The following is a 26,071-nucleotide window of genomic DNA, read 5'->3' on the forward strand; positions in this document are numbered from 1 at the left end:
TGGGTCCTTGTGTGTGTCTGGCTTCCCCGGTGGCAAGAGGATTCACGCTTACCTTCTGGATTTGGCACATTCCTTCTTCCAGTTCTTTACCAAAACGGGCACAACTTGCTCTGACGTGTCCTCCTTATTCAGGGACCAGAGGTCAGTGCTCTCCAGGGGCTGACGGTAGCCCCGGACCATCAACCTGGGGCAGAAACACAAGGAGGAAGGTGATGAGAGTCAAGAGGAAGAGGACAATGGCCCTCACTGCACACGCCCGCCACCGCCACCGCCACGCCGTGCAGCCCCACACCCAAGGCGGCTGAGCATCTCGGACACTCTGAGTACCGGCGCACATCTGGGAACATTGAATAATTACTACTAAATTCTGTTAGGTCATCCAGGGTAAATGACCATACTGTTTAAAGATCCATACCAAATATTTAGAAGGGAAATAGTAGGATGGCTCCAATGTGCTTACCAGTTTTTTGTTTTTTATCCTCACCCATTTTTTGTTCAGATAGAGTGGGAGGGAGAGAGAGGAAGAGACAGAGAGAGAGAAACATGGACGTGAAAGGGACACATCGAGTGGCTGCCTCCCACACGACCCAACCAGGGCTGGGGACAAACTGCAACCAAGGTACGTGCCCTTAGCGGGAACCAAACTCAGGTCTCTCTGGACCGCAGGCCAACGCTCTAACCGCTGAGCCAAACCGGCCAGGACTGCTTACCAGTTTTTTAAGGATAATATGGTAAGGCATTAATAACTGTTAAACCCAGGTGGTGAGTTTGGCGAGGTTTATTAGACTAGTCTCTCAACGTGTTTGAATACTCTCACAGTAAAAAGTTAACCTCATATTTTACCTTGCTATTTTGAAATAATTTCAAACTTACAGAAAAATCACATGAATTGTACAAAGAATTCCTGTCTACCATTCGCTCTGTTCCCCATTGTTAATGCTCTGCTACGTCTACTCTTCCATCTTCTGTCTCTATAAACACACCTGTGGTCATGTATTCTTTCCTGAACCGTTCAGAGTAGGGTGCAGAGTCTACACACGTCACCCCTAAATATCAGTGTGCACTCCCTAAGAAAAAGGACGCATTCTTCCATAACCACAGTACGATCATCAGAATCAGAAATACTAGCATGGGCAGCATTAAATTATAATTTAAGTCCATACTTAAATTATACCAACTGTCCCGATGGTGTTCTTGAACAGTAATTTGAAAAATAATTCAGTATGAAAAATAATTAATTTAAGAAATGTTTGTAAAAACTTTATAAAGACAAGGAACAGTTCAACCGGTGTGGCTCACGGGTTGAGCATTGACCCATGCACCAAGAGGTCACCGGTTTGATTCCTGGTCAGGACACATGCCCAGGTTGTGGGCCCAATCCCCAGTGGGGGAATGCAGGAGGCGGCCAATCGATATTCTCTCTCATCAATTTTCTATCTCTCTCTCTAAAATCAATAAGGGGGGGGGAGACAAGGAACAACACTGATCAGGAGGGGAAGAGGTTCAAAAATGCCCAGTAAGATGCTAAGAATGTGGGGGGATGGGGAGGAATGTAAAAAAAAGGACAGGAAGGACTGGCTGCCTCTGGAGGTTTCTGTTGTTGACTATGCATGTTTCTCTCGCCCACATTTCCAACAGTGCATGTGTATTGTTTCTAATGGAGAGGGGTTAGAAACAATGCCAATAACAACAATTATTCCTAACATAAAAAAACACCCAAACCCAAAGCCAAGCCAAGAGTGTGCAGTTTCTAACTGCCCCAGGCCAAGCCATCTGCAGAGGTTCAAGTGCTTTATGGTTCATGCAATTCAAAGTTTGTGAACGTGGGAACAAGGTCAGTGTCTCTGAGACCCATGTCCAGGGCAAGCACACTCAGGACACAACTATGCCACACACACATCCCCCTCCCCACGCCCGCCTGGGGCAGGAGGGCCAGGTCTTACCTCGTGATCCACCAGAAGGTGATCCTGGAAAGGAAGGATGCGCCAGATTCCGGACAAGGGTTCTGGTGGAGAGAAAACACAGGGTGGGAGGAAAAGGGAAGTGAACGTCTCAGTTTTTCATCTATGACAGCACTTGGCAGGGAGCGGTGAGCAGACCACTCTTCCTCCCAAAGGACCGGCGGCCACTCTCACGCACTAATGTGCACCGGGGAAGCAGGTCTCTCCTGAGCCCAGTGGCCTTACATAAACACATGGCAGCTCCTCCAGTTTCACCCAGCAAGTATTTCTGAATGTCTGCTCTGTGCACAGATGGTACAGGGCCTCATCTTGGGTCCCCACGGCAACCCGGAGAGTGTGGCGCTACTGTCATCCCCACTTCACTCCATGCATCCTTCCCTTCATGCATTCATTCAACAAACATTTTCTGAGCATCTACTGCGTGCCTAGTACCATGTATACAAATCTCAGTGAACAGACATAACCCCACCCTTTAGGAAGCCCATAATATACCAGGGTGGGAGCAGTAATAACAATAAGAACAATAACACCTCCTGACATTCTCTACTAGCTAGCTCTATTCTGAGTACTTTACACAAGTTATCTCATTTAATCTTCATAACTACCCACCAAAGTAGGTAAAAGCATCAACTTTATTATATAACAAAAGAAACTGAGAAGCACAGGGTGAAATGATCGGCCCAGGGTCCCAAAAAGGAAGTGGCAGAAACAGGATGTGGGCTCCAGTCAAACTTCAGAGAGAGACATTAATAAATAATCCCGTGAACAAATACAAAACCGCAGCTGCAGTGGGGATCACGGCATCTCCTTGGGCTCCCAGGAAGAGAGCTGGCAGGGACAGGGTCTGGGCGGTCTGCACCGGAGGCCACGTAAGGAACCCGAGTCTTCATCGTAAGGGCAATGGGAACTCGGACAGATTCTCAGCACCTCCTTCCCAAAGGCACAAGGATGAGCTCCAGCTCAACAACACAGACGAGGGAAAGGGACAGCAGCGTGGAGCCTCTGGGATGGCACAAACGGGCCAGCTTTCAGTGTGGGAATGTCCAGGTCTAGATTCTGAAACGCCAGCTTTAGTGAAGGGGGGGTCACCATGCAGTGATGAGCTCTTCAGCTGAGGATGGTGCTCAAGGGGGTCCAGGCTTTTTCAGAGAAGAGGCTTTGGGAGACCCCCTCGACCTGAGTGGTTTTCCACCCGAGCTGGGAGTGCTTTTAGAAAACACCATATCTGGGCCTCGCTGCCCAAAGATTCTGATTACGCTGGTCTGGGATGGGACCAGAGCATCTGAGCCTTTGTTTTTGTTTTTAACTCCCAGAGTCTCCTTGGCAAAGTGGGTGGGCAGGAAGTGTACAAGATAAGCTTAGAACACCTTGTCACACCTGACACCAAGGACACCGAAGCTGAGCAGGTTTGCTAAAGGGCCACAGAAGCAAACAGGAGTGGCTCCCATGGGCCTAAAAGGGACAATGTGAGCTGTCATAAAAACAGTAAACAGAATGGACTAAAACATGTCACATGTTTAAATACACAAGTTCATACTGATAACTGAAAAAAAAGAATCACCTCTTGGTGTCACCGATGAAAAGATGCTAGTGAACCAAATCGTCTTAAAAACAGAAAAGGGGTAGGAAACAAGCATTTTTCCACCTTTCCTTAATGATCTACGCCAGAGGGGGACCAAAAAGATGAGAGGAAGTGTCTTGGCATAGAAATAGTCCGGCTAAGCCCAGCTGGTGGGGCTCAGTGGATTGAGAATCGTCCCATGGACTGAGAGTTCCTGGTTCAATTGCCAGTCAGGGTACATGCCCCGTATCTCTCCCTTCCTCTCTCTCTAAAAAACTCAATAAGAAGAAAAAATAGCCCTGGCCAGTTTTGCTCAGCGGTTAGAGCGCCGGCCTGCGGTCCAGAGAGGCCTGGGTTCGGTTCCCGCTAAGGGCATGTACCTTGGTTGCAGTTTGTCCCTGGCCCTGGTTGGGTCGTATGGGTGGCAGCCACTCGATGTGTCCCTTTCACGTCGATGTTTCTCTCTCTCTCTCTCTCCCTCCCGCTCTATCTGAACCAAAAATGGAAAAATGTCCTCGGGTGAGAATTAAAACAAAAAAAGAAAGAAAAAATAGTCCAGCTAATAAATGAAGGAATGATATAATGTAAGAGAGTGAACCATGTTGCAACCACAACTGAAATATTTGATGATGTTAAAGAATTATTATTCATGTATTTAGGCAACATAATAGTTGTGCTATTTAAAATCCTTATCTTTCAGATACTATCATTGGGGCAAGTTGGGTAATGGGTACACAGGAACTCTACTTATTTTTGCAACTTTCTGTGAGTCAAGTTATTTCTAAATAAAAAGCTATTGAAAACTATAAATTCTGTACCTTTCAGAGCTACAGCTGCAATGCAGGGTCAAGTTCACTGTGCCGTCCACTTTTGGACACACATGAAAGTCTCCATCAGACACGCGTCCCCAGCGATTCCCACACACATCCTAGGTTGAGAACACCAGGCTCGGCTCTGGGGCCACGAGGCCTGGAGAGGTTCCCAACCCTGGCTGCTCCAGAATCACCCAGGTGCCCAGGGTCCCAACCCAGACCAATGAGATCAGTACTTCTGAGGGTGGGGTCCTGGCATCAGCATTTTTTAATAAAGTCAGTCAGATGCAGCTGGCCACAGACCTACATTCCAGACCAACCTGACGCAGAGTAAGCTCAGACTGTGGAGCCAGACAGACCTGGGTTCAAACCCCAGACCTGCCATTTTCTAGCTAAACAACCTTGGGCGAATCCCTCTACTTCAAAGCCTCAGTTTTCACATCTGAGAAATGGGCGTGGTTAGCCCAACTGCTCAGCTTACCTTATAGGACTACAGGGAGGAACAAGTCAAATGAGGTCCATGGGACTGTGTTATTAGCTGAATTTTTGCAGCCTAAGGCAGCAATGTTATTCGTGGAGGAGGTGGTGTGGTATTTGCTCTGTAGGCTAGTCCTTTTTTTCTGGAAGTGGATGGGTTATTAGGGAATCACAAAGGCGCTTCAACTGGAGCCCAATTCCTACCCATTGTGAGGAGCTGACAGTGCTGGCAGAGAGGGGGAGAGGCGAGGCAGAGCTAGCCATGACTCATTTATTTCTTGAGCAAATATTTAGGGAGGACCTCCCCATATTCCGGGAGGCAGCTAAGGGATGGGAACAGAGCTAGGAAGGCAAGAACAAGGCCCGGGCCCATGTAACGTCCCAACTGAGGGGGAATGAACAGGAAGCAAATCAAGATGCAAATAAATATATAACTATAAACAATGAGAGCTGAAACAAAGGGAAAAACAGGATGCCAGAGAGAAGGGGTGGGGAAACAGGGATGGCTGCTGCGCGAGGGAACACAGAGCTGGGCGGTTAGAGGGCTTGAATACCAGCTCTGCCCCTTACTAGCCACGGGACCGTGGACACGTTACTTGGTGGTGAGGAGATTAAATGAGATGAAGCACATTTACTTCGTACTCAGAACAGTACTGGCACAGGGTGACAGTGCGGGAAATGCGATCAGTAGTGTTAGTGAACAAGGGTGAGAACAATAACAGCGCCTCCCTTTCCAGCAGGCCCATGACACTCGAGCCCTGCAGCCGGGGCTTCACATCGGGTTCAGCAATGAAGGCCATGGGCTGGCCACTGGGAAATGAAGTTGTATTGGGACACAGTGATGCCCATTCATTCACAAATGTCCGGGGCTGCTACAAGGACAGAGTTGAGTAGTTTTGACAGAGACCACATGGTCTGCAAAGTCTAAGACGTTTATTTACTAGTTGGCTCTCTACAAAAAATGTTGGCTGACCCCTGCTCACCCCTAAGACACAATGATTATTAAAGGTGAAACTAGAGCTCAAACGATGCCCTTTTGTGCCCGGTCATCCTGGTTGAGCTGACGTCGACCCATGCACCCAGAGGTCATCAGTTCGATTTCTGGTCAGAGTACATGCCCAGGCTGTGGGCCAGATCCCCAGTGGGGGCCATGCAGGAGGCGGCCAGTTGATGTTCTCTCTCATTGATGTTTCTATCTCTCTCTCCCTCTCCATTCTTCTATAAAATCAATAAAGAAAAAAAAATTTTTTTTAATAAAAATGATGGCCTTTTGCCTCCAAACCCAGTCTCCCTTCAGTCTGGGCATCAACGCACAGTTGTACAAGTTAAACTTTGCACAAAGATGCCTGGTTGAAATGCACCCCAGGCCCAGCTCAACAAGACCGCCAGGGAGGGACTGCCTCAGCTTACAGGAAGCAGGGCCTGTCTCAAATTCATCCACCCAGGGGGATAAGTCATCTTCGCTAATTTGCTCAGAGGCACAGCGCAAACAGCAGCTGTGCTAGGCATGTACCCACAGGGGCCTCACCCATGCCAGCCTGCTTTCCAAGTCAGGCAACTCCAGCTGTGGGTCAAACACGAAGCAGCCTGTGGACTGCACAACTGTGCACAAGTGAGATCAGATGAAATGATGGCCCAGAGGGGAAACAGTAATCCTCTCTCCAGCTCAGAAAATCCCAGCCCCTGTGAGAAAATTTGCCCTGCAAATTCAATGAAGCCAGGTTATTACCACGCATGTTCCAGTTTCTAATTTGTACACTCCAAGAGCTTTGTCAAATTCATTCCCCCAGCCGTCCACCCTCCAAGGGATCCAAACACAGATTTTCAGATTACTGGAAGTCACGTCGGGCTGACTCGGGGCTCCATCATTGGCACAGAGAAGCAAATACAGTGTCATTTTGGGAGCCACTTTCTGGATGTCCCTATCTGACATGGAATGCAACTGGAGTGCTTAAGTAGCCATGAACTGATAATAAAAAATTTAAAAAATTAAAAGAGGAAGAAGAAAAGGGCTAATGGACGAGGATCCAGACAGCAGACCATCCAACCGAAACCAAGCAGAATGTTCTGGTGTAATTCATTGAGTACAAAAGCAGCTGCCAGCATTGAGGTTTCTGACCTCTGAGACTGAAACGGACTAACTCCTGACCCAGGACGGAGGCTTACTAAGTGGTCTCTTCTTCATTTAGAAACAGGAATAATTCACACCAGCCCTCGCTGAAGGCAGGAGAGAATGATTTATGCAAACAGAGCTGCGTTCTTTGGCACCGAATCTGGCTGGGGTGATTTGGCCAGAAACCACGTGGATTAAACCAATTTGACACAAGAGCCCCAGGCACTGGTTCACTCATCCATTACTTCCCACACAGTGCAGCTTGAAGACCTTGTCCAGGTCCCTAGACATCTTTTCTGGTTTAGATTCTGCCTTTAGTTTGCTTGTCTGCCAGTGACTTCCACTCTGCATTTCCTATACGCCCAGGAGTACGGGACAAGCAAAACAGCAGTACAGCTTAGAGCAAGGGTTTCCAAATGCGGCCCCCATCACCAGCATCCACAGTGCCTGGGAATGTTAGAAATTCGAACACTGGGGCCCCACCCAGATCTACTGACTCAGAAGTTCTAGGGGCGGGGCCTAGTGACCCGTGTTTTAACAAGCCCTCCAGGTGATGCCAGGCCTGCTCAGGTGTTTGAACCCAGTGAAAGGGCTCCCAGATCCAGTCTTGTGACTTAGGTAAGACACTTCACCACTCTGACCCTCGGGGTCCTCAACTGCAAAATGGGGAGAGATTCATAATCCCATCTCGTTGGGTTGCTTCCAGGATTAAATAAATTAATAAACAAAGACAGCACACCAGGCTGCTATCATTATTATTAGTCAGAACCATTTAAATGTCCCATAATAAAAGAGAGTTGTTGCTACAACTTGTAACACTACTGGTGGTTTGTTGCCTCTGTTGCTCAGAGCTGCGCAAATCACCTCCCTGCTCAGGACCAGTCTCTTCTACTGTAACACACACCATGTGCACAGTGCCCTTCTCCCATGACCTCATCCATTTTTTTCCTGGACTTTGATGCTCTAGTGCACGCAGGGTCAGTGTCCAGCTCAACCCTCCACTTTACCTGCCTGGGTTCCTACAATGACTTCCTGAGTGTCTCTAGTCTTTCTGAGTCGGAGTCCTCTTCCAGGCTTCAGCTGGAGGGATCCTCCAAATGCTCCCACCCAGAGTGTGTCACTCCCTCACTGAAAAATCTTCCATCAGGCCAAAATTTCAAGTCCTTATAGTAACACACTGTTCTACCCGTGACCTTTACTGCTTGGCTCCTTGGACCGTTCTATCCAGCCAAGCAGAATGCATGCAGTTCCCAAACATTCACACGTTCCATCACATTGCCAGACCTTTGCACATGCTGGTTCCTCCAGGAGTACTTTCCAGTCCACCCTCCAGCCTCTCCTTTCTGACTCAGACATCTGCTCCTCTGGATGCTGGCCTGGAGCCCCCAGCACGTTCCTGCCTTGAGCCCCACTGTCCATCCTGGTGCTGCTGGCTTAGTAACCTGCCGCCCCTCCTCCACCTTTCCTCAAGAACACTAGTCGACGTGTGTTCATTTCTCGGTGCTTAGAACCCAGCTTAGCCCGTGGCACAATGCTGAACTACTAAGTGACCGAAGTATGAAGGAGAAAGGAATTAAAAATGGTGTTGCCCTGCCAAGTGCAGCTCAGTTAGTCGGGCATCATCCATGCACTGAAAGGTTGCTGGTTCAGTTCCTAGTCAGGGCACATGCCGGGGTATCAGGCTCGATCCCTGGTTGGGGGATGCAGGAGGCAGCAGATCAATGTTCTGTTCACACATTGATGTCTCTCTCCCTTTCCCATCTTCTCTCTCTTAAAAAAAAAAAAATCAATAAAAAATATTTTTTTAACAAAAGGTGTTTACAATGCTTTCATAAACAGTTTAAGCTCAGCACTTGCTTCTAGGATGTCAGGTATAGAAATTAACCATGGAGGGGCAAAAGGGAACTTCCTGGGGTCCTGGTAATGTTCTATATGTTGAGAGAGGCTTAGTTATTCATTTATCAAAATCTCATTGAATGGTAATAAGATTCAGCAATGTCACTGTATGTAAATGTTACTTTAAAAATAACCCCTATAAACAGTGAATTCTAGCTAATGATTTGCACGGTGAAGTGCTGGGGTGAAGGACACTAATGTATTTCAAAGGAAGTTTCAAATATCAAAAAATTAATGGGCTGGCTAGCTGGAAACATGTGATAAAACAAGTTTAGCAAAATGTTCACTGTAGAAGCGAGTTGGTGGATAGATGAGTTCTCCCTGTGCAAGTCTTTCAAGTTCTCTGTAGGTGTGAAATGCTCATAGTAAAATGTTGGGAAAGAGATGTTTCATATTTATGGACCTGGCTAAAAATACGTCTTACTCCAAATGAGCTGAGAGGTTCTTGGTTAAGGTTCTCCAGTGCATTCCAGCCATGAACCCCCAGGACCTTGTTGGAAACTGAGTCAGCAGGGCTCAGGAGGCCTGAGATGCTACATTTCTAATGCTGCTGGGCTGACGGAGGACCCCACTTTGAGAAGTGAGAGTCTACCACATGATCACGGGGGACCACAATGCCCCCGCTGCATATATAAAGCCCCTCCCCTGACCCCAAGCAGCCTCAGGGCTAGCAAGATAAACGGAGCAGAGGTGGGGACAGGCAGGAGCCTCAGCCATGCTCAGCTGCCTGAGGACAGAGGGAAGCAGCCCTGCCAAGAGACCTGGGCCAGAATAGACATCTGAGTCATGCAAGGGGCAGCCGGCAGGGTGACTCAGCAGAAGGGAGCCTGGGGAAGCCAAGTGCTGCCAGCTCCCAGGCCTCGCCTGACCCTGGCCACCTCAGGGCTTGGCTGACTGCTCTCTCTGAGGACAGGCGACAGCAACTGCTGCTGTGAGGACAGGAGAGAGGCAGGGGTTGGACTCTCCCATCTTTCAGGCTCTGCTGTGATACTGGCTCTGAGGGAGACAGAGGGACAGGCACAGAAGGTACCCAACAGCGTCCCCCTTCTCAGATCCGGGGCAGGGAGGAGGGTGAAGCGAGCATCAAGTGGAGCCTCAATCCATTTTAAAGATGAGGACACTAAGGTCCTAAAAGGAGGGGCAACTGGTCCAAAGTCCCCAATCTCAAAGTCAGGTGATCTGCCTCCCTGCCTCCATCTCAACTGTGGTTCCATCGTTATTTGCTTGCTAACCTGCTTAACGGCTGTCCTCCCGCCACACCCCTCAGCCCCCCAGACCAGAAGCTTCCTAAGGGCGCACGGCAGACAGTATTTTCCAAAGATGGCCAGACATTATCTGCCATCCCACTCGCTGGTCTCACAATGAGACCCGGCCATCCTCCTCTAGAGGTGGGTCTGCGTCCCCCCACCTTGCTCCCAGGCAGACTTCCGTGATTGCTTCAATCAAAAGAGTAGGGCAGGAGTGACCCTCTGTGACTCTGGGACTGGATCATAAAAGGTGGCACAGCTTCTACATGGCTCCCTCTCCAAACACACGCCCACCCTGCTGTGAGGACGCCCAGGCCACTCAGGGAGATACGTGAGGCCGTCACGTGTGGCCAAGGCTCCAGCCAGGGGCCTAATGCACTGCCTGGAGTGTGAGCAAGGAAGCCAAACTCGGGCCCTACAACCATCTGACTGCAATTTAGGAGAGTCCCCTGGTGAGATCTACCCAGTGGAGCTGGTCAACGCCCATGGCGGAGATGCAATAAACCAAGGCCAGGGCGGGTGTGATGAACAGATACCTGTAGCAGGGCATGAACGTATCTGTGTCACACACTGTTGCATCCCCGGAACTAAGCACCATATACAACAGATGCTTAACGAGTGTCTGTTGAAGGGATTAAGGGACCCAGGTGGGATTAAAGTACAGGTCTGCCCAACTCCAAAACCAGGCTCCTCTTCCATCACACACGCTGCCTCCACATCAGACTTAGGGTATAAGGTAGGACCTAACAGCCCACTTCTCTGACCTTCGATTCCTAAAACAGAAAAACAATGACTGGGGAGAAGAGTCGGGGTGTCCTGGCCCCCCGCAGCCCAGCCTCCAGCTGTTGGAGCTGAGCAGGTCGGGCCCCAGGCCCAGGCTGCCGGGAACAGAAAACACAATGGGAGGAGGAAGTCAGCTCTACGGGCCACCTCCCTGCACACACGCCCAGGAAAGAAGTGAAAGGAGCTTGAGCCAGATCCCCAGAGGGGACCAAAAACCTGAAATTCCCCTGCATCAAGCACCCAAGACGGCCCACTGTGACAGGACTGCTTCTCAGCGCCAAGGTGGCCTGGCAGGCAGGTGATGCCCATGTCAGCCCACCCGGGCTCAGTCTATCCTCCGAGGAGCCCAAGGTCTGCAGCCACTCGGAGGGGTGTGCCTTGTTCGGTGTGATTCTCAGGCCAGACCCAACAGAACAGCCTGATCAAGAAATGTTCCCAGATGGGGACACTCTGCAGCGCCCCCCCACACACACACACTGAGAACCAGCAGACACACAGCCAGAGACGTCTGAGCCCCTCCTTTGTGCCAGGCGTGGGCTGAGATCCAATGGGTGCTGCAGGCATGGGTGCTGCCTCTGTGACCCTTACACACACAAGAACACACTAACACACAAACACTTACACACACACACACACACACACACACATAAACACATGCACACGTGCACAAAACGTTTGTATAAACACACAATTTGTTCGCTTCTCCAACCTGGCTCCTCCTTGAGCAGGGAAATCCAAGAATGGGGTCACAGGTTTCAACCTCCTCCTCTGTGCTGCTGCCCCCACAAGTCCCTCCATCACTGACAGCCTCGGCCCTTTGCTAAGGCTCAGGCCAGACCCAACAGAACCATAGCAGCTGAAAACTGTTCCTGCTGCAATTTCACCCGTTAACAACTACTGACCATGAACAAAGCATCAAATAAATGCTCCAAAGTCTTCCTGTTCCTCTCAGAATAAAATCCACACAGCCCATCAGGCCAACAGACAGCTGTCCCCACCTCTCAGACGGCACCTCTCAGCTCTTTCCTGACTCTGCTGCTCCAGCCACACTGGCCTCTCCACATTACAAAGCAGCTCCTGCCCCAGGGCCTTTGCGTCTGCCACCACTCTGCCTGGCACACTCTTTCTCTGGGTATTTGCTGGGTTGGCTCCCTCCCTCCTATAGGTCTCTGGCCCAGTGAGGTTTCCTGAGGGAGGCCTTCATGATGGCTCCCCTAAAACTGCACACAACCCCCAACCATCATCTCCATCCCCTTTCCCTGCTTTTTTCTACTTAGCATTTGCCACCACCTGATAGACACGTGGGTCCTGGGTGACTGTTTGTCCCCACCCATGACAACCTAAGCCTCCAATGGACAAGAACTCTGCTTCGTTCACTGCTACAGCCCTGTGCCCGGATCAGAGCCTGGCCCTCGGCACTAGCTAGAAGTGGGGAAGAAGAAAGGAAAGGAGAGGAGGAAAAGGGAAGGCAGAGAGGATAAAGGGAGGAGGGGAGGGAGAAAGAACAGAGGCAAGGGTGACAAATGACTATGCTCCCTTTTACTCTCCCAGCAGGAAGAGTGGCCATCTCCACCTGCCCAATGACCTCTTTCTGCACAGACAGGACTTCCCTCAAGCTGACAGGACAGACCAGGTGTCTCCAACGCGAATCCCTCAGGGGCCAGGCGCGCACCTAGATGAAAGAAGTAAGACCATAGTGCAACAGGGGAGTGGTGGGGACTGCGGTCGATGAGGGCCGCACTCCTCGGCTCCGGCCAACTGCTGCCATGTGACTTAACGACCCTGACACTGCCTGAGCTCCTCATTTTTTCTAGAAAACCTGGACACTGAGAATTTATGGGAAACTTCCTGATTTTTAAATGTTTGCTCAGATGTTGTAAAATCACTATGCCAACCAAATGAGAAAACTACAAAGGCCTGCAAGACACAGCAATTTACAAGTAGGAATCAGACTCTGTCCTCAGGCTCCTCTGCCCCAGCCACGCCTGCGGCTCAGTGTTGCCAAGCCACGTGGGGAGGACACGACAGCCTGTCTTCGGGCATTTGGGAAAACAGAATGAGATCCCAGGTGGATGGCACTGGTGCAGAACACGTGTCCAACCAACATTAGCTAGCACTTTCTCGAACACAGTTGTGATCACACTTACGGGGTCGTTGACGGTTTCAGAGAACAGGGGCGAGCGGTCTGAGAAACAGGACAGTATGAGCTGAATCAGCACGAGGGAGAAGTACATGTAGAAAGTGACATCACGAAACACGTCGACTTTGGTGTCCTAAATGTGAAGGAAGGAAGAGGGAGAAAGTCACTTTCTGGAAGCGGGCCGCAGAAGCACCCCCACACACACGTTATCACAAGAGAGGTGGTTCCATCACAGGGTGGTCCGCACCGCCTGGGGAGGGTGTCCCCCACGGTGGGAGGAGGCCCCGGCCCAGGAGTGAAGCAGACCCATATTCAAGTCCTGTCTCTGCTCCCAGTGGTTGTGGATTTTGTCAGCTTACTTTAAAAAAAAAAAAAAAAAAAACTCACTGTGCCTCAGTTTCCCCATCTATAAACAGGCCTATAGTTCTCAACTGAGGGTGATTTTACCTCCCAGGGAACACTTGGCAGTCTGTCTGTCATAACTTGGGAGAGTACAACTGGCACCCAGTGAGTGGAAGCCAGGGATGCCCCCGACCATCCGACAGAGGTCAGGACAGCCCCTGACAACAAAGCCGTCTCTGGCCCAAATGTCAATGAGGGCTGAGGCTGAGAAACCCAGGCAGAGTAATTGTGAGAAGTCAATACGATTATTCATGAAAAAAACTTAGACCTCAGCCTGGTAATTTGAAAATATGAACTCAACGAATGTCAGCTCTCATCATTATTAAAGACAGTGTATCCCTGGCTGTTTTTGCTCAGTGGTTAGAGTGTGGGCCTGTGAATCGAAGGGTCTCAGGTTCAATTCCTGGTCAAGGGCATGTACCTGGGTGGGGGTCATACAGGAGGTAACCAATCGATGTGTCTCTCTCACATGGATGTTTCTCTCGCTCTCTCTCTCTCCCTCCTTCTCCTCTCTAAAAATCAATGGAAAAAAATCCTTGGGTGAGGATTAACAACAACAAAAAAGACAGTGTACTGTACACTGCAGGTGCTTAATAAATGTTCCATTTCTTTTCCTTCCCTTGCCTAGCACCAGTGTCTGATTAGCTCGGAGAAGAAGGGAACAGGATAGGGTGGGTCTGAAACAGCACACTCTTCAGACTCCCAGGAGCAACACCTGGCAGCCAACGTGAACCATTTCTCAGCCAGACTAGCAGCTCATGACACCAAGGCAACGCGGGGACAGCCCAGGGGCCCCTGGGGGAGCAGCCACTCTGCAAACACTGCTCCCCGCTCGGACCCCTCCCAGACTGAAGACACCTGGGGCTGACTTCACACTGTTCACTGCTGACAGAGGCCCAGAGGATGGGGTGCATCAGCCCACAGCTCCTGCCTCTGGAGCACCAAATGGGCTTCCTGAAGCTACACAGACAGATGGGGCTGTCAGGAAAGAAGGTTCTAGAACAAAAGCTGGATGAAGTAGGGAAATCCCCAAGGAAGAAGCCGAGCCCATGTGGTACCCATCTCCTGGCTCCCATGGCAACCATGCTTTCCACAGAAGCCCCTGGCTGCTGCGGGAAGATGCAGAGCAAGGCCACCACTTACCTCTTTTAAGGCAGTCATGATTCTGGATCGCAAGATGACAAGGGCACACAGTAGGGCTATGAGCCAGAATGTGAGCATGATCCCTGAGGACTGGACTCCCTTCCTTCTCTCGAGCTGAATCAAAAAGGTAGCAAGCAGCTAGAAAAGAGACACACACAATAGGAGTCGTCAAGAGAAGGCCAGGACCCCAAAGCCCCCCTGGTCCCCAACACCCCCAAAGTCCAGGGGCCTGGCAGACATTAAGCCCGGAGGAGGGCTGCCCTTAGCCCAGGGGTACTGAAACAGCCTGGAGGAGGATTTGGCTTCAGTCCCAGCTCTGCTCTCGCCCTGCTGGGTGACCCTGGGCAAGTTTCCAAACCTCTCTGAGCCTCATGTGCAAAATGGAGTTGATAACACCTAAGATGACCGTGAGAATTTAATGAGATCATGTACAGATCTGGGACAGGAGGGAAAGTTCAGTGTAGAACAGAAATGGGCACTTTTTCTTAAAATATCTACCAGCCAGTCAGTACTTTAGGCTGTGCAGGCCAGAGTGTCTGTCACTACTCAGCATCGCCGCTGCAGTGTGAAAGCGGCCCTGGGTGGCACATGAATGAATGGGCGTGGCTGCATGCCAATGAAACTATTTACAAAAGCAAGCAGCCGGCCCACCCTTGATTTAGAACTGGAGAGACCTGTGTTCAACTTCTCCTTTGGCGACAGTGAACCGTTCTGCACGGAGCAGTGTCCTTTGCCTCGCAGGAAGCATTCACAGGCCCCACCTCCGTGCCTCTGCCTCCCCGAGAGCAGGAACCTCGGTTCGCATTCGAGGAAACGGGTTCCCACTCTGACTGCAGTCACACATCTCGTCTCCAGGGGTTTGCGTTAGAACCATGGTGGTGGGGGTTGGGATTTTTATTTCATTCCTGATACCTGGAGCTCCTGCTTCCATTTTACATGTGATTACTGATCAGGGAAAGAAAATAAACAATAAAATTGCTTTTCCTTGGGGGAAAAAAGGAAACTCCACGGCCTTCCCCCTGAATGGCAGTCTCCCTCTTGAGGCAGACCCCCAAGGCCAGCCATGGACACAAGCCAACTTCTAAGGAGCTACAGGTCACGCACCGCACCACCCCTCATAACCCAGCTACTGGAACCAGAAACATGTCTGTCCGTTTGTCCTCCTCTGTTCCCCATCTCCTTCACTCCCCACATCTAAACCATCAAAAACACACATTGGCTTTGCCCCTAAAGCTAGTCCTCAGTTTACCCACTGCTCACCCTGATCCCGGTCTCCGCCCCCTTCCCCCCCCCCCGCCCCCCCGACCTCCCAGCTTCCACTCCTGCCCAATAATCCGTTCTCCACTTAGAGGCTACCGTCAGCTTTTAAATACGAAAGGCAGGAATATCACATCCTTGCTGAAACGCTTTGTCTTTAGGACCGTGGGTTTAACCTGGGTTCCAAGGACAGGTTGTGGATAGAACCTGGGAGTCCGTGAATGTGGACGGGAAACAATTACAGCTTCATCTTCCCACACAGCACCACCAGTTATAAGTGGAGGTAATAAACTACAATGGCATGAGCAGTACCCTGAACCTGGCACCATCAGAAATCGTATCTGAAAATATACAGTGAAGCTGTCCCAACTTTCTCGTGTGGTCCTCGCTATCTGGAAGTTAAGGAGCATCACACCTGCTGCTAGATCTTGGTTTAAAATACATTAATAGAGAAGCACACATATTTTTTACTTTTTTTTTTTTCTTTTATCTTTTGATAACTGCATTTAAATATAATTGGCTTCCCAGTCTGAATGCCCTGCCACTGAAGAATGAATAAAAAACGGGTTGGTTAAACCATAACATCAAAAACACTCAGCAAGTCAAAAAAAAATCTTTGGATACACTCCACACGGCTGAACTGCAGGTGCTATGAAGTCAGACTCAAGCTGCTCCAGCCTGCATGGTTCCCCACGTGACATTCCGGAAAAGGCAAAGCGACGGGGACAGACGGCATGTGAGCGGCTCCCAGGGAAGGGGCGAAAGCAGAGACCACCAAGGAGCAGCACGGGAGGACTTTGGGGAGTGATGGAACTGCTCTCTTTATTGTGGAAATGGTAGTCACAGATGGTGTATGTTTATCAGTGAAACCCCAAGTAAAAATATAAGTGTACAGCACAAAATCTTCATATATGTATATGTGTGTGTGTCTGTGTGTATGATGGGTTTCCTTGTTTTTAAGAACATTATTCTGAGAAGGAGAACAGACTGGCAAAGGAGAAAGGGATCCATGGCACGAAAGGTTTAGAACCCAGCATTGGGAGTGAAAAACAAAACCAAACCACTTAACCTGAAGCTCGAGTTCCGTAGGGTCAGGCCTAAGCCATCCCAGCTCCCCTCCTCACTTCCTCAACCTCTCCATTCCAGCCCCACAGGCCAACTCTCAATTTCCCCCTCCGACCCCAGGACTTTTGCATGTACTGTTCTCACCAATGGCGGTCCTCTACCCACGGCCCCCTCAACTTTTAACATCCTGCTCACCCTTCAGGCCTTAGCTCCACCATCGCTTCATCCCTACCCTCCAGACCAAACCAAGTTCACCTAACTTCACTGTCCCAGCAATCTGACACAAGCCCATATTTTGTGCCTTTTTTGGGAATCTTTTGTTGAACGTCTATATTTGCTCAGCAGACTGTACACTCCATGAGGATAGGAACTGTGTTGGTTTTATCTTCAACTCCTGGCACATATTGGGAATAAAACACATTTGCTGACCGCCTCGTATCCCGTACTCCTAGAGCCTGTATATTGCGTCCTCGGGTGTGTCTGGAGAATGTTCCTGCAACAGGAACAGGGGGGCTAGTCGTCCTTCACTCTGTCAGGGAGCCCTGAGGAGAGACTGAGGATGTCACAGGCCAGTTCACCTCTTGGCCAGCCGAGCTCAGAGCCCCAGGGGGTATAAAGCCTGGTGACCTTCAGCCCATCACAACTGTGTCCCCAGCATCAAAAAGGCATGAATGAAGAAGCAAAGGCCAGCAAGAGGGAAAGTTAAAGGAATATGAGCTACCCCAGCCCAAACTAGTCCCCTTAACACTCCCCTGCCAAAATGTAGAGCCCAAGACCTCCAGGCCAGTGAAACCGAGTCCTTTATTTCCCCATTCCCTCAACACATTTATGAAGAGCCTACTGTGTGTAAAGCACAGTGCCAGGCTCTGGGGACACACAGGACAGCAAAGCCCTGCGCAAGCAAAAGCCAGGTATTAGCAAAGAGCCCCACAAAGACAGTGGGGCAAACACCAGAGCCAGACAGGCTGCGTGTGAAGCTGGCTCTGCTATTTACTGGCTGTGACCTTGGACCAATTGTGTCTCTTCTTGATGCCTCAACTTGCTTACCTACAAAACGGGGCTAATGAGCAAACATCCTTAAATGAATTACTATGCAAAGGGTTTAGGATTGTGCCTGGCACAGAGCACACACTGTTAATCTGTGCTATAAAGATTCACGGTCCTTCACAATCTGGCCCCAACTTGCTTTTCTTGACCCACTTTCTGTCGCATCCACCGTCAACACCCCGAACTCCCCCACTCCACTGTCTTACTTTAAGAAAGGCTCATCGTCCTCCCCGAGATAATCCCTTTTGGCCTCCAACCCACCCTTGGACATACTGTTGTCCCTGCTCAAAACATCCTGCCCCAAACTAGCTCCCTTCACATTCTACAACACTCAAGGGTCATGATCGCCAAGGACCTTCCAGGCTTTTCAAAGTACCTTGTAGGAATGGCCCTTAATTCAGAGCATGTCACTTGAATGCAAGGGCTAAAGGCAGGGTCTCTGCGTGACCACCCCTTTCTTGACTATGTATTAGCTGTGTGACCGTAAGCAGGGCACATAACCTCTCTGTGCCTTAATCGCCTCACCTTAAAATGGAATACCTATCTCACAGGATTGTTCTGAGAATTAGACATAATAAGTACTTAAAACATGCCAGCCATAATAAAGCAGTTCCCATTTGTACCTCCCACTAAACTGGGGACCCCCATGAGGCAGGGTGGCTTCTTGTTCAGCTTGGGTTCCCACTCCTTGTGCCAGAGCCTAAAAACTCAAGAGGCCATTTGGTCCCAGGCAATTACTGTGAGTGACTGAGCTAGCCAGTCCAAGAACAGAGAACAGTAAGTGCCTTGTAGGATGGCACTCAGCCTCAGGGGCAGGTGGGCAACAGGGCACAGTGGGGACTGTGACAAACTGGACCATGCATGTCCCATTTAAAGGCTGCAGTCACCTCTCAGCTCCGGCCAATTGTTGCCCTAGACGACTACGAGTCGTGGTACCAGACCTTTGAGTTCTTCAAAAGAAGCCAAATTTCTGTATTTTTACTGTGAGAACTGCACGTTTCTAAATGCCAGCCACTGCTTTTGGTCTCCACAGTGCCTGGCAGACAGACAGCTCCTACTTACCATGGTGATGCCCAAGAGGGTTGGGCTGACCAGAAACACCGGGGCTGGGAACTTGCCCCCATTTCTTTCCCAGAAAGAGTAGAAGAGGTCTGCCCAGCAGACAATCCACAGCAAAAATCCCAAGGCCTGGAAGAGAAATACACACGGCTTACAACAGACAGCACTGGAACTTCCCCAGCTCAGCCTCAGGAGGACCAGCCAACCCTACTCTATCAGCTGTGGTGCCTGGACACAGCACATCTCCTCTGGAACATGCACAGTGCTAAGGAGGGCGAGCTACCATCGGAGCCATCTCATGCTGCTCTGTAACCGGTACACCATCCCCTCCAGCGCTCCAGGCATGGCTTAATTAGTCTGGTCACGATTTGCCCTGAAAACTCAAGAGCTCAGTCTAGAACTTATCTGTAGCAGCAACCCCAACAGCTTGCAAAGGTCTCTCTCACAATAACCATTCCTCCAACAGCATTGATCTTCCAAGGTGCCAGTGAACAAAACAGACAAAAGTGCCTGCCTTCATGGAGCTGAGATTCGAGTGGAATGAAAACAGGCAAGTAACAAACTGAAAAATACATAATGCCGGAAATTAATGAGGAAAAATGAAGCAGGTAAGGGGAGGCCTCTCTGATCAGGTGGCATCTGAGTCGAGAGCCAAAGTGAATGATTAAGGGAAAGATCAGGTCGGGAGAACAGCGCACGCAGAGGCACGGGGGTAGGAACACGCTCAGTGGGTTTGAGCCACTGTGGAAAGAGCAATGGGCACAGCAGGTGATGGCCGGAGAGCCAGGAGCCAGGTCAAGCTGAGCCACTGTGAAGACGTCTGGATTTTCTCTGTGGTGAGAAGTTACTGGAAGGTTTTTGAACAAGGCAAGGACAAGAGCTGATTCACATTTTATTTTATTTTTTCAATTTTTATTAATTTATTTTTGTTACAGATGTTTCTCCTTTTTTCCCCTAGAAAACTTCTCCCCACCCCGCCCTCCCAGCCCCCCAGCACTGTTTCTATGTTGGTTATGCATACATGGATATAAGTTCTTTGGTTTATCTCATCCACTCCCCCGCCCCCTTGTCTGAGGTCTGTCAGTCTGAACTGATTCACATTTTAAAGGCAGATATTTTTTCCCAGGAGAAGTACAAAGTGCTCCCAGAGGTCGAAGAGGAAGACATTAGATCTAGCTCAGGTTAGGGAAGTAGATAGCATCTTGAGATAGGCTTGAATTGTGATATGAACAACACAGGTTTGAATGGCGATGTAGGCAAAGGGACAGCGTCAATAAAATCATTCAAGTTTTTCTGTGTACCAAGGGCTTACGGAAATAAGTCCTGGGCAATGTAGCTTTAAAATATTACTGAGGCCCTGGCCAGTTTGGCTCAGCGGTTGGAGCGTCGGCCTGTGGTACAGAGAGACCCGGGTTCGGTTCCCACTAAGGGCACGTGCCTCGGTTGCAGTTTGTCCCCGACCCTGGTTGGTCGTGCGGGTGGCAGCCACTCGATGTGTCCCTTCACATCGATGTTTCTCTCTCTCTCTTCCTCTCTCTCCCTCCCGCTCTATCTGAACAAAAAATGGAAAAATAAAATAAAATAAAATAAAATATTACTGAGAGAGGTATAATTATAAAACTTAAATGATCTACTGAGAGTTTTACTGCATATCTGATGACAGGCAATGGCAAAGCCTCACCAAGTTGCAGGTGCCTGCCTTTCTGACTCCCAGGTCATTTGCCCTACATACTAGCCCTTCCATTTCTGAGGGTCAAATGAGTGCCTCAGAAATTATTTGTCGTATTTCATTTTTTAGCGCAGACTGGGAACACTTGAAAACTCCTAAACGCTTGGATGCCAGGGGTCTTCTGTAGTTTCAGTAAGTGTTTAGCAGAAACTAACTCCATAATAAATGGAATTCATTCCACACATGCTTTGTTCAAGCACACTTAATAAGTAGACTATTTTACAAATGTCTTTTAAACTGTCAATATTTGGATGACGTTTTTGTTTGTTTTAATATAGTCATTTGCTACATCAACCATGGTTTCAGAACTTACCTTTTGAACAAGCTGATTTCAGAATCTGTAAAATGGACTAAGAATCTTGTGTATCAAATTCAGACATGTGAGAATAATGTGTTCATAAAGCATGGATCTCATAAAAAAAACACACACACAAAAAAAACTTACTGAGATACATGCTAAGTCAACAGGAAAAGGTGGAATGAAGAGCGTGATATATACATGCTCTGATATGTCTTCCCCACCAGAAGGCTTATTCTTTTTTTTTTTTAATTTTTTTTCTTTATTGATTTAGAGAGAGAGAGGAAGGAAGAGGGAGAGAGAGAAAGAGACATCAATGAGAGAGAACATCAACTGGCCACCTCCTGCATGCCCCCCACTGGGGATTGGGCCCACAACCTGGGCATGTGCCCTGACTGGGAAGTGAACCGGCGACCTCTTGGTGCATGGGTCTACACTTATTCTTGTGAGGGGAAAAATAGTAACTGAACACTGGAGAAACCAAAAGCTGCTTTGACCAAATGACCAGAATTAATCCCATCAATGAGCTGGTTACCCTGCGGCCTTCAATATAACAGTCTGAGGACATGATGTCCCCTCTAGTAGTTTTCCAGCCAGACAGGCGTCACCTAAATCTAATCACGAGGAGATATTATACAAACCCGAGTTGAGGGCTCACTTAAAACAACTGGCCCACATTCTTCAACTATGTCAACGACATAAAACACAGAGAAAGGAGAAGAGGTCTTCCAGATTAAAGAAAACTAAGGAGACAACATGATTCAATGCAATACATGACCTTGTACTGGATTCTGAACTGGGGAGGAAAATGCTCAAAAGAACAGTATTGGGACAATTGACAAAATTGGAATATAGAAAGATTTTGTTAAAAAAAAAAAGTGTCCAAGTTAAATTTAATAATTGTACTGTGGTTATAAGAGAATATCTGTGCTTCAAGAAAAAATATACTGAAGAATTAAGGGATAAAGAGGCACGGTGGCTGCTACCTATTCTCAAATGATTCAGAAAAAATAAATACAGTAAAACCTCAATACTGCCCAGCCGGTGTGGCTCAGTGGTTGAGCATCAACCCATGCATCAAGAGGTTGCCGGTTTAATTCTCGGTCAAGGCACATGCCCAGGTTGTGGGCCCAATGCCCAGTGGGGGGCATGCAGGAGGCAGCCAATTGATGTTCTCTCTCATTGATGTTTCTATCTCTCTCTCTCCCTCTCCATTCCTCTCTCTCTAAAATCAATAAAGAAAAAAAAAATTTAATAAATAAAATAAATCCAAAGTCCATTAACTCAAGGTCTACAAAATCGAGGGTTTACTGTAATGTGTGTATATGGAGAAAGAAAAAGCGAATGATTAAAAAAAAAAAAAAATGACGAAATGTTATAAATCAGTGACTATGGGTAACAGGTATATAGGGAGAATTCTAGGTATTCTTGCAACTTTTCTGTAGTTTGAAATTATTTCAGAACAAAACTTTTTCTTTTTTACCTTATTTTGTTTTTTTTTAATCATAGTTGACATACATTATATTAGTTTCAGGTGTATAAAATAGTGATTCTACATTTATATACCTTACAATGTGATCACCATGACATGTGTAGTAAACATCTGTCACTAGATAAATATTACTATGTTCCCTGTGCTGTACATTATATCCCATAACTTGTTTTATAACTGGAAGTTTGTATCTCTTATTCCTCTTTATTTTTTTTTTGAAACAATTCTTTATTTTTTAATTACAGTTGATATACATTATAGTTTCAGATGCACAACCGTGATTAGACATTTATATCACTTATGAAGTAATAACCCTGATAAATCTAGTACCCATCTGACACCATACATAGTTATTACTATATAATTGACTATATTCCCTGTGCTGTACTTTATATCCCCACTAACTATTCTGTAACTAATTTGTACTTCTAAATCTCTTCACCTTTTTCACCCAACTCCCAACACCCCTCCCATCTGAAGGTCAAAATGTTTTCTGTATCTATGAGTCTATTCTGTTTTTGTTTGTTTGTTTGTTTGTTTTTCTGATATTTTTTTGTTCAGACAGAGTGGGAGAGAGAGAGAGAGAAACATCGATGTGAAAGGGACACATCAAGTGGTTGCCACCCACACGACCCAACCAGGGCCAGGAACAAACCGCAACCGAGGTATGTGCCCTTAGTAGGAACCGAACCCGGGTCTCTCCAGACTGCAGGTCAACACTCTAACTGCTGAACCAAACTGGCCAGGGCTGCTTTTGTTTTTTAGATTCCACATATAAGTGAAATCATATGGCATTTGTCTTTCTCTGACTTACTTCACTCAGCACAATACCCTCTAGGTCCATCCATGTTGTTGCAGATGGCAAGATTTCCTTCTTCTTTATGGCTGGGTCCTATTCCATTGTACGTAAGTACCACTCTTCTTTATCTATTCATCTACTGATGGACACTTAAATGGCTCCCGCATCATGGCTATTGTAAATAATGCTGCAATGAACATATGGATGTAAATGTCTTTTTGATTTAGTGTTGTGGGTTTCTTTGAATAAATACCCAGAAGTGGAATCGCTGGGTCCTTCGTTATCTCTTGTTATAGTCTGTTTTAAAGTCTATTTTATCTGGTATAAGTATAGCTACTCCAGGTTTTGTTTTGTTTTTTCATTTTCATGAAATATTTTTTTTCTATCCCTTTACTTTCAGTTTATGGGTGTCTTTAGATCCGAAGTGAGTCTCTTGTAGACAACATATGTAAAGGTCTTGTTTTGTTATCCATTCAGCCACCATATGTTTTTTGATTGAAGCATTTAATTTATTTCCATTTAAAGTAATTGTTGATAGATATGTATTTATTGCCATTTACTATTCATACTTTTTATCTTTTTCTTCTTCTTCTTAAAGAAGACCCTTTAACATTTCTTGTAATACAGGTTTGATGGTGATACACTCTGCTTTTCTTTTGGTCTGAGAAGCTCTTATCTATCCTTTGATTCTAAACAATAGCTTTATTGGGTAAGTAAACTTGGTTTTAATTCCTTGCTTTTCATCACTTTGAATATTTTGTGCCAATTGCTTCTGGCCTGAAAAGTCTCTGTTGAGAATCAGCTAACAGTCTTATGGGAGTTCCCTTATCGGTAACTACCTAGTCTTCTCTTGCTGCTTTTAAGGTTCTCTCTTTGTCTTTAACCTTTGTCATTTTAATGATGATGTATCTTGGTGTGGGGCCTCTTTGGGGGACTCTCCGCACTTCCTGGACTTCTGTGTCTTTTTCCTTCACCAGATTAGGGAAGCGTTTTCAGTCATTATTTCTTCAAATAAGTTCTCAATTCCTTGCTCTCTTTCTCTTCATTTTCACCACTTGATGTCCCAGAGGTCCCTTAAACTATCCTCAATTCTTGGAATTCTTTTCTTTTTGGCTGCTCATTTGTTTTGTTTTGTTTTTAATCCTCACCTGAGGACATTTTTTTTGCATTTATCTTTAGACAGAGCAGGAGGGAGAGAAGGAGGAAGAGAGAGAATCATGGATGCGAAAGAGACACATCGACTGGCTGCCACCCACACAACCCCAACCAGGGCTGGGGACAAACTGCAACCTACTTATGTGCCCCTAGTGGGAACCAAACCCGGGACTCTCTGGTCCACAGGGCAATGCTCTAACCGCTGAGCCAAATCAACCAGGGCTCTTTTTTGCTGTTCTGATTGGACGTTTTCTGCTACCTTGTCTTCTAAATGATTGATTTAATCCTCTGCTTCATCTAATCTGCTGTTGACTCCATTCTTCATTTCAGTTACTATATTCTTCTGACTGGTTCTTTTTTATGGTTTTTGTGTCCTTTTTAATGCTGTTGAGGTTCTAAGTTCCTTGAGCATCCTTATAACCATTGTTTTAAACTCTGTAAATTGCTTGACTCCATTTTATTTTCCTTTTTCTGAAGATTTCTCCTATTCTTTCAGGTAAGGCCTTTTTTTTTTTTTTGTCTCTCCATTTTGGCTGTCTGTCTGTGTTTGTTTCTATGTATTAGAGCTGCTATGTGTCCTGGGCTTGGTTGAGTGACCTTCTATAATAGATGTCCTGTAGGGCCTAGGGGCACAGCCTCCCTGGTCACCTGAGCCAGGCATTCCAGATGCAACCCCCTGTGGGCTGTGTGCACCCTCCTGTCGTAGTTGAGCCTTGATTGCTGCTGGCACATCAATGGGAGGAGTTAACCCACAGGCCTATCAGCTGCAAGGAGCAGCCATGACTATAGCAGAGGAGCTGTTGTGTAAGGGCTGACCCCACAGAGCAGAACTTGCTTCAGCAAGGCTCTGGTGCCTGCTGAGTCCACCCCTTGAATGTGTTACTCACACATGGAGGTTGTTGGGTGGTGCTCTGGCGTGGTCTGAAGCTGGCCTCCATATGCACTGGCTCTGGGGTCCCCAGGAAGGCCTCACAGGTCAGCTGCCACCTGTGCCCTATCCAGGTCCACCCAGCATGAGCTACAAAGCAATCTGCAGATTGTGCTGGACTTGGTGTTGCCAGGAAGAGGCCATGTTGCAAATTAAGACCAACTACCACTAGTGCCAGGCCTGAGGTCACTTAGCAAGAGGTACAGTGAGGCCAGACCCTGCTTGTTGGAGGTTTGTGAACCTTTGAGAGAATTCAGGAAAGTTTATAGCATGAGCCAAGATAAGCTGTTTGTATGAAAAAGGTAATGGAAGAGGCTTGGGTGGGACAGGGTCTCAGGGAACCACCAGGGAGGGGTGAACAGTGTTAGCCAGGTTGATGGAGACTGAGATGTGTCAGCTGCCTGCCAGCTCTGTGAGGGGAGGGCTCAGCAAAGAAAACAATGGCCTCAGCTGGTAATTCTGTCTGGGGAAAAGCTGTCCTGCCTGTCCTCACCCTAAAGCCAGAAAATTCAGTTCCCTCCCATATGCGCCAGAAAATTCAGTTCCCTCCCATATGCGCCTGGCAAACTGCTGCCCCAGCCCTCAGAGTGAGTGAATCTAAGTAAGTCCTTGCATGGGCCCTTTAAGAAGTACACCTGGGACTCCAGAAGCCTCCATCTTACACAGCCTCACTCAGCCACAATCCCCACCAGTTTTCACAGACAGAA

General features: G+C 47.9%; 1 protein-coding gene across 3 annotated transcripts in view; it reads right to left on the reverse strand.

Annotated features, from left to right (window-relative positions):
* ABCC1 (ATP binding cassette subfamily C member 1) overlaps positions 1-26,071 on the reverse strand; it is a 142,060-nt gene that overhangs the window by 76,644 nt on the left and 39,345 nt on the right. For all 3 annotated transcript variants that reach the window (XM_036278743.1, XM_036278741.1, XM_036278742.1), the window contains exons 3-7: positions 18,967-19,092; positions 14,536-14,673; positions 12,998-13,123; positions 1,944-2,005; positions 53-184 (exon numbers count right to left, since the gene is read on the reverse strand). In XM_036278743.1, coding sequence (XP_036134636.1) covers positions 53-184; positions 1,944-2,005; positions 12,998-13,123; positions 14,536-14,673; positions 18,967-19,092 — 584 coding nt within the window. The remainder of the gene's footprint in view (positions 1-52; positions 185-1,943; positions 2,006-12,997; positions 13,124-14,535; positions 14,674-18,966; positions 19,093-26,071) is intronic.

The sequence above is a fragment of the Molossus molossus genome, unplaced genomic scaffold (assembly GCF_014108415.1).
Source record: "Molossus molossus isolate mMolMol1 unplaced genomic scaffold, mMolMol1.p scaffold_m16_p_3, whole genome shotgun sequence".
Taxonomy (NCBI): Eukaryota; Metazoa; Chordata; class Mammalia; order Chiroptera; family Molossidae; genus Molossus; species Molossus molossus.